Source organism: Bactrocera neohumeralis, chromosome 5 (assembly GCF_024586455.1).
Source record: "Bactrocera neohumeralis isolate Rockhampton chromosome 5, APGP_CSIRO_Bneo_wtdbg2-racon-allhic-juicebox.fasta_v2, whole genome shotgun sequence".
Classification (NCBI taxonomy): domain Eukaryota; kingdom Metazoa; phylum Arthropoda; class Insecta; order Diptera; family Tephritidae; genus Bactrocera; species Bactrocera neohumeralis.
Window position 1 is genome coordinate 41,671,492 of NC_065922.1, and position 16,512 is coordinate 41,688,003.

Here is a 16,512-nt window from a genome sequence, read left to right on the forward strand (position 1 = left end):
AGTTTCATGACATTTCATAGATTGGAAGTATTTAAGTATCAGTATGTTTGTGTTATCGGTGCGAAAATGAGCTTCGTACCAAGAGCCAATATTAAATTTTGTTTTAAAATTACCGAAACGTTTCGATTGATAAAACAAGTTTATGGCGATGATTGCCTATCCCGTAGCAGAGTGCACGAGTGGCTTAAACGACGATCAGCATGTGGGCCAATCAAAATCCGTGATCACCGGAAATTCCATCGAAATTGTGCGTGAATTCATATTCATCAAAAATTGGCCGAAATCATCACTGAAATTCATGGAAATGGAATTGAACATCGATTTATCACATTTTGACCGAACATTTGGGCTTTCGAAAGGTGTGTGCACGGTTTGTTCCGCCCAAATTGACTGACGACCAAAAATTGCTCAGAATCCAGCATTCGATTCGACGCTTGTGACCGATTATTTGACCAAAAATCACAATTTAACCATTAACCACTCCCCATACTGATCTGACATGCCACCTTGCGACTTTTTCCTTTTCGGAAAAATGTATTTTCCCCGTTCAAAATGCTTGTAACGACATACTGGCGACCAGCCAACGAGCTAAAACACTAGTTGGACCGTGCAAAAAGCTGTATTGAAGCAGAAAGAGACTATTTTGAATAAAATAAATTGATTTTCGGAAAAAACCATTTGTGCTGTTTTTTTTTTGAAGTCCTGTTTACTTTGGAACAAACCTTGCAGAACTCAATTCATTGACAAATAAAATCGTATGAGGTTAAACCTGAGGGAACCTCAATTGCATACTCAGTCCGAAGTAGCACTTGTTGGCAAGAGTTAATCTGCATTGGGTTTCTTGGCTGACATTGTTATTGATAACAATACTGATTCCAAGATAGACGAAATTATTTACGACCTCGAAGCTATGAGTGTCAAGAATGACGTGGGAGCCTAGTCGTGAGTGCGACGACTGTTTGTTTTATGACAGGAGATATTTCGTCTTGTCCTCCTTTACTGCCAGACCCATTTACTTCGCTTCCTTCTCCATTCTGGAAAAAGCAGAAATAACGACGCGGGTGTCGAGGCCAATGATATCAATATCATCGGCATACAACAGCAGCTGTACACTCTTATAGAAGATGGTACCTGCTTGATTAAGTTCTGCAGCTAGAATTATTTTCTGCAGAAGTAGATTTGAGAAGTCACACAAAAGGAATCGCCTTGTCTGTCCTCGTTTGGTATCGAACGGCTCGGAGAGGATCCTCCCGATCCAGACGGAGCTTTTAGTACTGCTCAACGTCAGTTTACAGACCCATATTAGTTTTGAGGGTGGACCAAATTCAGACATCGCGGCATAAATGCATCTTCTTTTCGTGCTGCCAAAAGACCTTTGAAATCGGAGAAAAATGGTGTGTGTCGAATTTCTTTTCACGGATCTTTTCCAAGATTTGGCGAATGGTGAATATATGGTCAGTTCCTGATTTTCCAGGCCTAAAGCCACACCGATAAGGTCCAATCAGTTTGTTGAGGGTGGACTTTAATCTTTCACACAGTTCGCTCAATAGAACCTTATACGCGATGTTGAGGAGGCTTATCCCACGGTAGTTGACGCAGATTGTGGGGTCTCCGTTTTTGTGGATTGGGCAGAGCACACTTAAATTCCAATCGTTGGACATGCTTTCGTCCGACCATATTCTACAAAGAAGCTGATGCATGCTCCTAATCAGTTCTTCGCCGCCGTGTTTGAAAACGCGGCCGGCAATCCATCAGCTCCCGTCACTTTGTTATTCTTCAGACGAGTAATTGCTATTCGAACTTCTTCATGGTTGCGCAATGGAACTCTGCTCGATCGTCAATGATTGGGGATTCACCATCTCCTGATGTTATGCATTAAGCAGGATAGAGAAGTGTTCCCTCCATAATTTAGTATGCCCTGGGCACCTCGCCTTTCGGCCTCTCTCTTTTTCTATCTGCAAATGTGTCTCGGTTCCCTTTTCAACTCTAGTTATCTATCCCATCTCGCACATGTTCTTATCGACGTTGAGAGGTAGGCCGTCGGTTTTGTCTCCGCTGCAACACGGCTGTTCTTTTGTCTTTTCCGAAAGCCAATGGTTTCGTTTGTAGTCGTTCGTAAGGATATTGAAATGCGGTCTCACAGTTCCTTTTATCGAGTTGCTGGTGAGTGCTCTCAGAGAACAAGACTGCAAGTCGAGTAGAAAACCGTTCGGCTGTCTGTTGTGATTGCAGTTCCTCGACATCGAACCTTCCTCGTGTTTAATTGACGTGCGTTTTTTGCTGCACAGAGGCGGGTGCGTATCAATGGCTGCATATAGTGATCCGAGTCGATGTTAGGACCTCGGAGCGTACTCACGTCTGAAACACTGGAGACTTGTCTTCCGACAATCACAACATTAGCGAACTGGTTGGTGGCTTTTCAATCCGGAGACAGTCAGATTGGCTGATGAACTTCCTTATGCAAAGATATAATATTACAAATAACCATATATCGGGCCCCGGCGAAGTCGCTCAGCCTCCACCTATTTAGTAATTTTTTCTCATGGAGGCTGAATTTACCGACTTTTGTGCCAAAGAAACCTTCTTTGCCACCCTGGCGTTAAAGTCGCCAAGCACCATTTTGACATGTGGCGGGGGCAGCTCTTATAGGTGAGCTGAAAGCGCTCATAGAGGGCGTCTTTGGTCACATCGTCCTTTTTTTCCGTCGGGGCGTGAGCGCAAATCAGCGAAATGTTGAAGAACGTAATCTCTCTGCCACCGCTGTAATAAATGCAATTAGGACCTACTCGTCTAAGTCTTTATCCCGTCCATTCCACTTCTTTGACTGCGGTGATGTCAGCCTTTATTGTTACGAGGACATCGACCAGCTGGGCACCGTCAACTTCCCAATTAAGGGACCGGACATTCCAGGTGCATACCCTGAAATCGTATTCCTTAATGCCTTTTCCATGGTCGTCATCATAAGGGGGGTTTCTCGTCCATGGCTGTTGTTTAGTTTTCATGGGGGGCTTTTTTACTTGGCAGGTCCTAAACCCAGCGCTCAACCCTCAGTAGGAATGGTTCGCCTTCTCTCTTTAGTTCGCCTTCAAAAGGATGTCCTTTGGCTACGCAGAGGATACTCGGTCGAATACCGGAACGTGAGCTGTTTGTGACATATTTTAAAGAATCGTTTCTGGGCACTCCCAAGTGAATGGCGACCAATGTTGATTTTTTAAATACTGTAGTACAAATACAACACTTCTTGCTGATTAGAAAACGTTCATAAATATATGATAGCGATTTACCATCTTTCAGATACCCATTCTGTTAGATGATAATTCAAGCTTGTTGTAAATCTTTCTCTGTGAAATATTTCAAATGCTTTAATATCCTTAAATTTTCCTTAGTATCCCATTTATGGTGTATGTAGTTCGTATATGTAGTCTTTCTACACTTGTTCATTATTATTTTTAAAGTTACGCTTAATTGAGCTTCTTCGGATAATTAAGTGCTTTTTGCAATTATCTTAACTTCCAAAAAATTAGACGCAGCTTTTAAAGTATACTTACTTGGGTGGGAGTGTCAAACCCCACTTCGAGGCAATCGGTATGAACCCAAACTACTTTGAAGCGCTATAACATCGAATTTAGCACCCCCAAAGCGAGATTGCACACAAACAACAAACATACATCAACACCACTGAAAGTAATTAATTGCGCTATTTTCACAGGATTAAATTAAATTCACTTTCAATAGGGGCACTAAAGTGAGTTCATATTTTACACTTTTCGCGCTGGTTAACCAACTGTACTCGTACACATAACTCAACACAAACTGATATATATATATGTATGTATGTATGTCTGTCTAAATGTGCTGAAAAGTAATGATAATATTGAGCGCAGTGACTATGTTGGCGAATGTATGCCCAAAGGATGCAAAGCATGCTACCAAAGTCCAAAAGAAATGTTCCGGCTTGCCAATGCCCCTCCTGCGGGTCAGGTCACACCAGACAATGTTCGCAAATGTTGTAAATGTCACATGCATACCCCGGGGTGCAACAGCGCCGCCAAAAACAAAAATAATAAAGGCAAGTGGAATGCTACATCCTTGTTGCAACTACGCAGCTAGCAGGTGGAACGTCTGCGCAGCGCGGCGCATGCAAAGGCGAGAAGCAGTCTAAAACCGGCTACACAACGCCGGCAGCTGCCACCGCCAAGCTCCGTCCATCTCACCATGCCATCTGCACTGTGCCCTTGTGACATTTGCTAACATTTTAATTTTCGCGCGCTACGAGTACATTACTTTTGCACCGCTGCGTCCACTGTTGGCACACAAATCCGTCAAGCGCCAAACCTCAGTACATCCACTGACAGTCAGCGACGGTGCAGACGAAAGCCGCTACGCGCTGATGCACAGTGCACACACACAAGCACAAATAAAAGTATAAAATATATAAACGTAAAATGTATAAAATATATATACCGACATACATAACTATATATGTATATATACAATAGCTGCAGCACAGCTGCGGCATCGGTTCAGGCACTCATTCAACAGCATCGGGTTTCGTTTGGTTTCTCTAGAGTTTAATTACTATAATTATATCTGGGAATGGGACCCGTAAGCGCAGTAACGTTTGCCTTGAGCGCTGTTCGAACGGTTTATTGCGTACTTGGGCGTTGGGTGTTGCTGCCGATGGCAAACGTCCGTAAATGGAACTACATTGAGCCCAACTTTGATATTATTTCGTTGGTTTGTATATATACTTTTATCATTACGTCTGCACTCATTTACAAAGGCACTTATTAAAATTGGATTCTATGTAGTCGACCACATCGCAATTTAAGCGAAAACTTTCTTATTACCATTTACAGTTATATGGTGATAATAGTTAATATATGACTTTGATGCTGACGTATAAAAAGTAAGTGTCTCGCCATCAGGTTACAGGTTGCTAAACATGACACTTACCTACAAAAACAACTTAAAATAACAACATTTTGTGATCTAAAAACGGTGCAAAAAGGACAGTAGCATTTTAACCGATTAGTTATTCAATCTGCAATCCCTCTGCCGAGGGTCACTACTTTCAACAGTGGGTTAGAACAGCAGATATAAAGTATCTACTACGAATAGTATAGTATACTAATGGATCCGACCACGCATTGCTGTGGTGTACATTTTATGCTATTAATTATATAATAAACTTTTAATACGATTGAAGGCGAAAACGTTTTTGTCGTTATAAGAATCTAAGGGATTGTACTTAAGGCTTAATTTTGAATATGTTCATACAAATAAATTTCATTGGAAAAAATAACGAATTTAAGGCTGCTTTTTCAATGTCTGGTTACCAGCCTTTCTGTCTAGTTAAGAGAGTTGTCCGCTTAATAGAACGTTCACTGTATTTTTTATTTATGAATGCTCTTTACTATCCTATGTATATCCTAAGTTGGTTCGAACTGGATACAGTGTGCTAAATTTTACTAAAATCGGTTCAGTAGTTTAGGAGTACATCGCGGACAAACAACGTGACACGTGATTTTTATATATAAAGATATGTATAACATGTATTGAGAATTTGAATGCGTCGAAGCTAGCGAAAGAAGCGTTCGATTTACACTAAATGTACTTATGCATTTGGCTTCTTTCAGATGTCTCTCCTGCAACCAATTGAGCATTCACATACATTTGTAAATTCGTTACGGTTTCTCACGACTTCTGTTTGCTTCATACCATCGATAGTTGGTATAATAGCTTAAAACGTCTTTAATAATTAAATCCCTATTTATTTCTTACGATCTCTGAGGGTGAAGTCAGTTCTAAATAACAATTATTATGTACTGAATACTTAAAATACTCTATGCCAGTGTCGGCCACGTGAAATGTCATAGGAGATCAACAAATTTTATTAAGATATTCCATACACTCACCGACATAAATATGTATATTCTGAACCATTGTTGTTACAATCTGTAGATAAATTAAATTTTGTTGAACATATTGGTCAATAGTTAGAAAGGATGACACAAGCACAGATACTTTTTTGAATAGCCTTTTCCTGTCAGACCATGATTGAGTCGTGTCAAGTTGTTATGTTATTTTTGTTCAGTATTATTTGGCATTTCATCGTCGAAAGACTTACGCCTGAACAACGTTTACGAATCGTTCCACTTTATTACGAAAATTCACGTTGAGACCCAGCATTCATTATTGGATTATATTTGACCGAATTGACTGCGTCCTGCACACAGTGAAGAAAATATAGCAGCCGTAGCTGAGAGTATATAAAAAGACCGTAGAGAGCCGATTCGGCGCCGTTCGCAGCAACTCGGACTGAGATATGGATCGACTTGGCGTATTTTACGTCGATATCTTAAATTGAAAGCGCACAAAATACAGCTTGTGCAGGAACTGAAGCTATATAACTAATATCAGGATTTTCGAACATCCGGCGGATTTTACTCTATATGATTGCTTTTACACCTTGAAGTATTTCTCTGGCTTTGATTCTTACAAGTTGCAAGAGTATAAAATGTTCGGTTACACCCGAGCTTAGCTCTTCCTTGTTATCATTATAATGTACATAATCTCATATTATTTCAAAGTGAAACAAACATTCGCTAGGCTAACAACTTCCGGCGCGTGTGTTAATTAAAAAATGGTGTGTGCAACTCACCGTGTAATATAAGCAAACTTTGGAAATTGCCGAATCGAACAAACAGCTGATACATATTAAATATAATATTCTATTATATACAGATCGCAATGATTTTATACAAACTACTTTAACGAGCTATACAATACAGAGCTTTCATGACAAAAAGAAGTTAAGACTTGACAGTTAGTGAGTAGTCAAGTATGTTTAATTGAGTTTGCAATTTATTATCAATACAAAATAAGAAACCTTCGGTTACCACGAACCTATAATTCCATTCATAAATACAAAAAAAAATTTAACAATAACTTTAAATAGGTCGCTTTGTATGATACTAATGTGCTATAGTGACTCGATCTAAACAATTTCTTCAGGGAATGCGCTTTTGCCTTAGACAGTAACTCTTGCTAAATATGTTGAAGATATCTTATCAAATAAAAAAGTTTTCAGTTTGTATGGCAGCTGTATGAAATAGTGGTCCGATATAGACGGGTCTGACAAATAAGCGGCTTCTTGGAGAAAACTCTCAAAAACTGAAGGGCTAAATCGCATACGTTTATATACGCACGAATAGACGGACATTGCTAAATTGGGTGATTTATATTTTATTTAAAAAATCGCATTAAATATTGCATTTCCATTTTGAAATGTTGTATAAAACCTACCAATCATCAACAACATTCTTAAATTCTAAAATAATTACCATACACATACACACATACATATTACGATTAGCTGTTTCATTAGACCGTTGACTTGACGGTCCCCTCAAAGAACTATTACAGGAGACAAATGACATAAGCTAGCTAAATAATTCACATTCTGATTTTCTAGCTCAAATTCGATCGTCAAACGCTTATCTAAACGTTTGCTTCATCTTAAGTCTCGTAAAATAAAGGACCAGTAATGATTTTGTGCATTGTTGCCTTTAAACCTTTCAGAATTGATTATATTGTTCGCTGATATGTGCAAAAAGAAATTTTCCACTATTTTTAAAGGTTGCTCCCCAGTAAGCCTGCGCATGGTAATTTGCCAAGGACACTAGACCTAATTGTAAACATTTATTTGATGACAGCTAGTTTGACAGACATCCCTTCCGGAAATTCTGTAGCTCTATAGCTCTAACGCTTTATAACACTTTTAGGTTAGTGCTTTCACCTACTTTTATTTTGTAAGCCCATTTTTAAACAGTGTTGATAAATACTTAAACGACATGCTATGGCTCAGTGTATAAGTTTTCTCTTTATGCCAAACTTTGTTTTTTGATGAATGCCACAAAATTCATATGCATCGGTCAGAGCTGAATACACAGCTATGCAACTCACACACCAAAGCGGTTATTTGCTATTGAGTTTACGGGCATTTGTAGCCGTTTTATGTTGGTATTAAAGTTGGTGGAGATACTACAAACCTTAGTATTTACGAACTGTGTATGTGTGGTTGAGATTTTTCACAGCGGTAAAAAACCACACGCACACGTACAAAACGGATTTGGTTTCAGTTTGGCTTCTCTTATCCACGCATTCGCTCAAAAGCCACATCCATATTTACCCAAACACACTTGCGTTCAACTTACTTGTCTCAAATATTGTAAATTTTTTTCTCTTGCCTTATAGATTTCAATATGCAAGCTGAAGCTGCTATACCCGAGGATATTTTGGACCAACAACACATACAAGATGTCGATGCCACTGATGCGGACAGTATGCAATATGTTGGAGATGGCGATGGCGATGGTGATGGCGATGAGGCTGTTGAACCCGAAGCTGATATTGTAAGTAGAGTAAGGTCGAAACCTAACACAAAAACATAAACGTTTAATGCATACTACAAGTACCATTAAGTGAATCGAACGTACTTGTATGTACAAACCACTGCAAAAATGTTAGAGAGGAGCAAGAAAATGCTCTCTGTAACCTTTTCAAGTACTCGATTGTATGTTCTGCAAGCAATTTCCGAACCACCCTCCCACCCATTGCGTCAAGTATAATTGAAAGGGATCAAGATACCAATGGATTGGAGAAAAGTCGGACAATAACCGCAACAGGATACAGCTTATTTAATGGCTAACGATATGTATGTAAAACTCGTAGGAAATGAAGGTAAATTTAAAGAAATATTTAGAAGAAACCAAATGGCAGTCTAAACTCGATTCTTATACTTTAAAGCAATTACCGACGTACACAGAAGGTATTTTTAAACAAGCTAGAAGTATTTAGTCACTACTAAAGCTAGTGAAAGGAAATGTAGGAAATGGCCAGTGGTCAATTTATTCGAGTTTTTTTGTAAAGTGTCGCTTCAAAAATAACTAATTAAGGGTGCTTTTGTTAGACTTGAGGTTTTTTAAAGAAATAAAGCACACTACTATTTTAATGTTATAGGCTTGCTTGAATAACCCCTAGAAGCCCAATTTTCGACCACTTCCCGCTACGATTGGGGCCGCCGAATATTCTCTTCTAAGGCGTTAATCGCCTCAGGCTTATCTGCGTAGACCAGCAACTTCCGATAGTAAAAAAAAATATTCCAACGGTATTAAATCAAACGCGAGATAATGTTCCCACCAAAAGTTTTCTTCCATAAAATGATGCTTTCGTTGGCCGTATAGCACGTAGCGCCGTCGTCCAAAGATTGTCCGCATAAACATTCTCCAACTTAGTCACGCAAAAGTCATTGATCATTAATATTATCTCTACCCAAAAAGCACACCAAAAAAGTGACTTTTTGAGGATGTAACGGCGGTTCAACAATGAGTGGTTGTTTATCTTCACTTCAAAACCATTGAACAAAAAATTCATCTGAAAATCGGATAAGTAGCCATATAATTTTCGGCCCATTCACAGAACGTGCGTTCAATTCTTCGGCTTCACAAGCTGTAAGCCCGCAAACCAATATTATTCGCCAAATATTCCATAAAGCAGATGATGCACAGATCCAATTGTTGCGCGTCATGCCGAATTTGGACGCAGCATCATGCCCTATATCTAGACCGATTTGATATCATATTCAGCGCTAAGCGGCATTATATTTAAGAAAACATTTCCTTTTAATTTTAATAAAATATTTCACATTTTGGCAACATATACGGTACAAAGTGCTGGAAAGTCACTATATTAGTTATTTCAGGTATTGGATTGATTGTTTGATTTTCTACTTGTTCAAATAAACTCGTCAAATACCTCCTCGCAATTTTATGAAGATAATTCACATATCGACCGAAAAGTTCGGTAAAAAGAAGAATGATGGAATAATCTAATATTTAATACATTTTTCGCGGAAAATGAGATTTCATCGTGGTTTTGCGAAGAAATATGAAATCAAAAATTTTTTCTTGTAGGAAAATCAAAGTAATCATTAAATTTATCCAACAATTAGTCAAAATCATTATTAGGAAATATAGTTCATTTTAAAATTTTGTAAAAAACTGTCCCAATCTTATTCATTTCCTTAAATTGAATAGTCTTTAGACAATATTAATGTTTATTTTTTCCCTTCCTAATAAGATCATTCTCAATGCGTAAAAGTCAGCCAAAATTACTTGACTGCAGCTCAAGAAATATTGCTTTTTTTTTTAGAAATTATTTAAGAGCTATACTGGAAGTTCCATATCGAAAAATTATAAAAATCTACTGCAATATGGAAGTGGGGTATATAATACAAATATATAAAGCAAATAAGAAAATCGAAAATCTTTATATTAGACACATGAAGACTAGTTGAAATAGTGACCCGATTTTATTTATTTTGACACAAAGGAGAATTTTTTTAGAAATTTTAGATTCCAACCTTAGACCATATTTCTTCTTAAAAAGTCATCCACAGCACTGAGGTTCATTGCGGACTTTAACAACATATTCTTAATGCCTTCAACCTTGACTTCAACCTTTTTATAGTGTTTTAAAAAAATTTTATTGCCTCTTTCAATATTGCACCATATTTATTTGTGTGAAGCACTGAAGTTTGTAGACCTGGAAATGTTACAATTGCCAATGAAGCAACCTTGTTTCGTAATCGCTTAATTGGTTTTAAATAACACATTTCACACAAAAATTGATTGATTAAACTCACCAATATTATTAAATTTTCTTTTGGATATAAACATGTGAAATTTCCGTTTTCATGCTCAATTGGCTATAAGATTGTGTTTTCTTAAATACAATTATAATATATGGTACATAAATGAGATTCTTGCCTCATCCACGTTGCCTTCAGGTTAAACATGTACAGTCCTTACACTAACTTGCCGAATTAACAAACCTACAAACACACAGCGCATAGAAATTTCAAGCTTTCCTTAAATTTTCTGTTTTTATATGTCGGTTGCGCTTAGCTCCATACTAAACTACACTGAATATGTATACCATATACCAAGTTGCGGTGGCCATCACGAATGTGCACTTGCAGCTAGGAACAAACTATTGTTTAACATAAGCTTCTTAGCCATGAAAAGTTTATCAAAAGAAAACAAATCGTAAAGTACTCGAAATAAAAATAAGCTTAAATAAAATACGAAAGTAAAGTGCATGGAAGAAGAGCAGTCAGTTAGAAGTCAGTTGTTTTCGAACAGCACCAGGCACCAAAGTACTGAAGCTGTGGTAGGTTGAAGGGCAAAAGTTGCATAACAATGTACACAAATGCGATGCGTGTTGAGTGCAAGACGAAGCTGAGGTAAAATAACTTTTCTAAAGGAATTTATGAGCTCATGCCAAAAATTCAAACTATTCAATACAAAATATAAACAATGCGATGCTCTTGAGTTTAAGAAAGTCAAAAAAGAGAAATCAAAAGATGAAAGACTTTAAGGACAACGAGAAAAGTCAAAGCATGCACAATGTAGACATATGCGAGGGTGGTTCAAAAGCAATTTGGCCTACAAAAGAAAAAGGAAATTTTTGAAAAACTAGTGATTATAGTAATGACCCAGCGATTCTTCTACTTCCTTAACTAGACCAGTTTTCTAGAGAATTTTATAAGAGGCACGGGTTACAAAACAAAATGGTAGGGAGTGTTTGAGATAACGTGGGTCATGCTATTTATTATGATTAAGGCGTCGAATCGTACAAATTGTAGTATGACCGATAAAATAAAAGAATCATCTTATGAAAAAGCCCCACACCCTCGCGATTAAGGCACAGAAACTAATTTCTTACACCAAATAAAATCCTTTAGGTGAAGATTCAGTCAAAGAATAAGAAATATGTCCATTCATATTTAGACCAAAGTCTTTTTAGCCAAATTTATCTGGTATTAATTTTTTGGAAAGTAAAATATCTTTTCATACAAAAAATGCATACTGAGTGCTGTCTAAGCTCTATGCCAGAGAAATAAATTCAATTCCTTACAGCTACAGGTATGAGCACCGAAGAGGATGAACTTTATGAGCATTCCATAGACTGTTACAAAAAAGTATTTGTGATGATATTAAGATTCAGCTGATCGGAATAGCCGACAGTTTAAGAACTTCAAATCAAATTGCTGGTTACAAGGTTCATTAATATTAGATCACGCAAAAGCTCTGCATAAATCAGGAGCCCGAAAGCTCACAATCGAAAGATTAGCAGTATCTCATTATTACGGACGTGTCAATATTGTTTCAAAATGCTTTCACATCTGGTGTTCTCAAAAAAATCAAAAAAATGCTTCTGAAAAACACAATGTCGACACAGTTTTATCAGCAGCTCCACAGAATTGTATAATCGAGTGAAACTTGTTTCATATTCCACAATTTCTGAATTAATTACACTAGCTCACAGTGATTTTGCGACTGCGGTGATAGAGCCAGGAGGTAAAATATGGTTGAACGAAAGCATACCGGACGATTATAATTTAAGTGTGCTCTGCCCAGACACCACAATCTGCGACACAACCTCTTCGTCGATTTTAAAGCTTATTTTTACAGCACGAAAAGGAGCTGCCTTTATGCCTCGATGTCTGAATTTGGTATCCCCGCAAAATTAATACAGCTGTGTAAACTGACGTTGAGCAATATCAAAAGTTCCGTCAGGATCGGGAAGGACTTTTCCGAGCCGTTCGATAACATACGAGTTTCAGACAAGACGACTCCCTATCTTGCGACTTCTTCAATCTATTGCTGGAGAAAATAATTCGGGATGCAGATCTGAATAGAGTGTTCAGCTACAGGCGTGCGCCGATGACATCGATATCATTGGCCATAAAACCGTGGGCTTAGTTCTGTTTTCTCCGGATTGCACAAAAAAGCGAAGCGAATGGGTGTGATAGTGAACGAGGGTAAAACGAAATATCTCGTGTCGTCAAACAAACAGTCGTCGCTATCGCGACTTGGCTGCCAGGTCGCTGTTGACAGTCATAACTTCGAAGTTGTAGATAATTTCGTCCTTCTTGGAATCAGCATCAACGCCAACAGCAACATCAGTCTCGAAATCTAACGCAGAATATCTCTTGTCAACAGGTACTACTTCGGACTGAGTAGACAATTGAAAAGTACAGTTTTCTTTTGGCGAACAAAGACCAAATATCATCATAATCCCCTTCCTGCTATATGGGGCAGAGGCATGAACGATGACAACATCTGATGAGTCGACGTTACGAGTTTTCGAGAGAAAGGTTGTGCGGAAAATTTGTTGAGTAGTGTTATTATCAAATCTCGTACCACCGAGTCATCTATACAGCTTTGTACTTTTTTCACCGACTTTTGCGAGTTCGAACCGAGCTCCGTTGAGTCCTGGTCTTTGTTGATTTGAAAATAGATTAATATGCTATCGCTTCACAGGTTACAAAGTAAGAGCCCAAGATGGCGGCTCGATTACTGTTTCTTTGAAGACAGGGGCTTCCATATTCATTTGCTTAAAAGGTATAGACTATTCTATTTTCTTATATTCGTCTTTCAAGCTCCAAACTCTACTTTCTATCATATGATGGAAGAAACTTAAAAATAACGTTCACACTAATTGTTTCAACGGAAAGACGCAAATGCGTAATTTTTGCTTAAAAGCTATTAAAATATTACAATTTTTCATTTCATTTCAATTTCCGATATAACATCAAATTTCCTTTGCTGACTCAATTATCTTTTTCTCTCGCTTATTTTCAATTTATGCAGATACTTGCAGCGCAAAAATTCAGCACTTCAGAAAGCAGTCGTGAGAAAGAAGAATATTACGAGCATAACAACAACAATGGAGACAATAAAAACAAAGGCAGCAACAACAAAAGCGCACAGCTAAGGAAAACTGTAAGAAAGCGAAACAACAAATTGAAAAACAATGCAGACAACAGCAATAACAACAATAACAAAAATGATGACAGAAAATATGACAGTGACAACACAGCTGTCTACAATGATGATGCTTCCATGGACGAAGCGGATGCGTCGGACATCACGGCTGAGGAGCCATTGGCGCTGCCCAGCGTGACCGAAGCAAGGCAAAGTTTTGTATTGACGCGACATCCAAGAGGACAACAAAATCACAAATTAATAGCAGCAGAGGACGCACAAAGTTATGAAGAGCAGAGCCGAGACGTGACCGCGCGGCATCAGCAATTTATTGAAAACTTAGTTGCAGAAAAATTTAATAAAGCAACGGCACAAACGGTAAACAATGATGACAAAGCGAACGACAACATGCACAGCAACAATAACAACTTAACGAAAAATGCTGGCATAAATGGCTCTGCTGTTGACGAGCAAAGCGAAAGCATCCAGAACACTGCTATAAATAAAGGCAACAATATGAGTAAACAAGTAAACAATAAATCAGAAATGGAGTACACGGACGATAATCAACCGGAGGAAACGGCGATCGGCGATATCGAGGACAAGTTTCGTAATGAAGAAGATGCCGCCGGGCAGCAACAACAGCAGCACTTGCAAAGGGAGCTGCACGGCCATCAAACGGCTTCGATTGCCAAGCAAAGCCGAGAGGGCAGGGCAGAAGCGAGGCTAGCGTCTATGAGCGGCATGCATGTAGAAGAAGATCATCGACAAATTAAAAAATTCAAGCGCAATGAAAGAGCCAGCAGCAGCAGTGCCAACGACCATGCTAACAAAAACAATAAAAATGGCAACCATGACAACAACAACAGTCACTCGTATAAACGCCATCACCACGGCGAACTCGCTCACATCGAAGGCGAATATGAGGCAGGCACGTTCACGCAAATGTCGGACGCAGAGAAAGTTGAAACGTCTGAAAACCAACCCAGGCATGTGCAACAACTACAAAAACTTCCGCAGCACGTTGAAGTTGCTGACAGCGCTGGTGCGGTGGCAGAGCCACAAGCCGATTACTCAATAACCTATTTTGGCATCTTAACAAACAGCTCGAAGAAGCGCGAAACGGCGTTCGCCGAGGAGCAAGCAGATGCGGATGAGCTCGAGAACACCGTTAGAAACTCGGCCAAAACAGCAGACATTGTTGCAAAAACTGCTGACAACGACGATGCGGCCGAACTTGGTGCTGTGCATGCAACACGAAATCAGTTGCAACAACAACAACAACAACAATCGCTAACGGGTAAGTGTTGACTTTGGTTTTGCCAAAAAACAATTGTTGTACGAGCGTTTGAATAGACGTGGGAATGTGTGGGTGTGGAGATGCCGCTGCCTTGGATGTTTAGACAGTATAAAATATCTCAAATCTCGAGTGTACATACATATGTATGTATGTGTGCGTGGGCACGTGTGTGGGCTTGTGTGTACATTTGCGTGTGAATTTAAGCACTTTGTTGGTTTATTGTTTTTGCAAGTGTTCGCTGTGCGATCGTGTTGAAGTTGTTGGTTGTCTTTAAGTTGCTCTCAGCCAAAGTTTGTTTAATTCGGGAAAATATTTGGAAAGCAATATTTGCCGAATGAAATCTGTATGAACAACATTGCGGTTATCGGTTCGCTGCTTTCGCGCAACTTTGGACTTCAATCTGATTTACTCATAATATTGCTGTTTTATGAGGATGCTAAACAATACTTACTTACTTAAAGTAATTAAGCTCATTGCAGTAAAAGCGTAAAAGCTGCACGTCCATCTGAAGCTCAATACTTGCACGTGCTTTCGAATGTTCCGCTTTTCGGACAGACCTGATGATATTATAAGGTCTTTAACAATATTCGTGTGATTTGCCAAGAGATGGCGTAACTTGATTAGTATTTCATTGTTCCGACATGCTGAACATGCGTTGAAAAGCTACTGTCCTTGTGCGTCTATCTTAGCATATATCAATTACTTGTAGCGTAAACAACAATAATTTCACTTAAATATGTCGAGAAGGGGTTTTAGGGAAGTTCTTCTTCATTACTTGAATAAGGGAAAACCTTAGCCGAAAGTCATCGTATTTTGGGGTAAGGCCACGGTAAACATACTCTGGTTGCCAAAGTCGTTTGCGCGATTTAAAAGTGGTGAATTTTGTTTGAGAGATGAAGCCGAAAAAGTTTGAAGATGAGAAACTGGAAGCATTGCTGGATTAAGATTGTCGCCAAGCCCATAAAGAGCTAGAAAAAATTTTGTCAATCAATCAAGCAGACATTTTAAAATGTTTAAAAACTGTGAGATACACTCAAAATCAAATTGTTGGCCATATGAATTGAAGCCAAGAGACGTTGAAAGACGATTGCGCCTGTTGGAAGTTGTTTTTGCATCGTATTGTGACTGGTGACGAAAATTGCAAATTTAACGGCAAAGCGGAGCCGGCATTTCTGATGAGAAGGAAGCTGAGTCGATTTAGCCATGTCCGTCTGTCTGTCCGTCTGGCTGTATATACACGAACTAGTCCCTCAGTTTTTAAGATATCGTTTTGAAACTTTGCCAGCGTCATTTTCTCTTCAAGAAGCTGCTCATTTGTCGAAACGGCCGATATCGGACCACTATAACATATAGCTGCCATACAAACTCAACGATCGG

At 38.8% G+C, this 16,512-nt stretch overlaps 1 protein-coding gene across 4 annotated transcripts in view; it reads left to right on the forward strand.

The window, feature by feature from the left end:
• The window catches only part of LOC126759960 (uncharacterized), a 410,786-nt gene that overhangs the window by 85,690 nt on the left and 308,584 nt on the right, over nt 1–16,512 (forward strand). For all 4 annotated transcript variants that reach the window (XR_007667129.1, XM_050475240.1, XM_050475239.1 and 1 more), the window contains exons 3-4: nt 8,260–8,417; nt 13,722–15,135. Coding sequence is in view for 3 of the 4 variants with exons in the window: in XM_050475240.1 (XP_050331197.1) it covers nt 8,260–8,417; nt 13,722–15,135 (1,572 nt within the window). In the remaining variant the exon portion in view is untranslated. The remainder of the gene's footprint in view (nt 1–8,259; nt 8,418–13,721; nt 15,136–16,512) is intronic.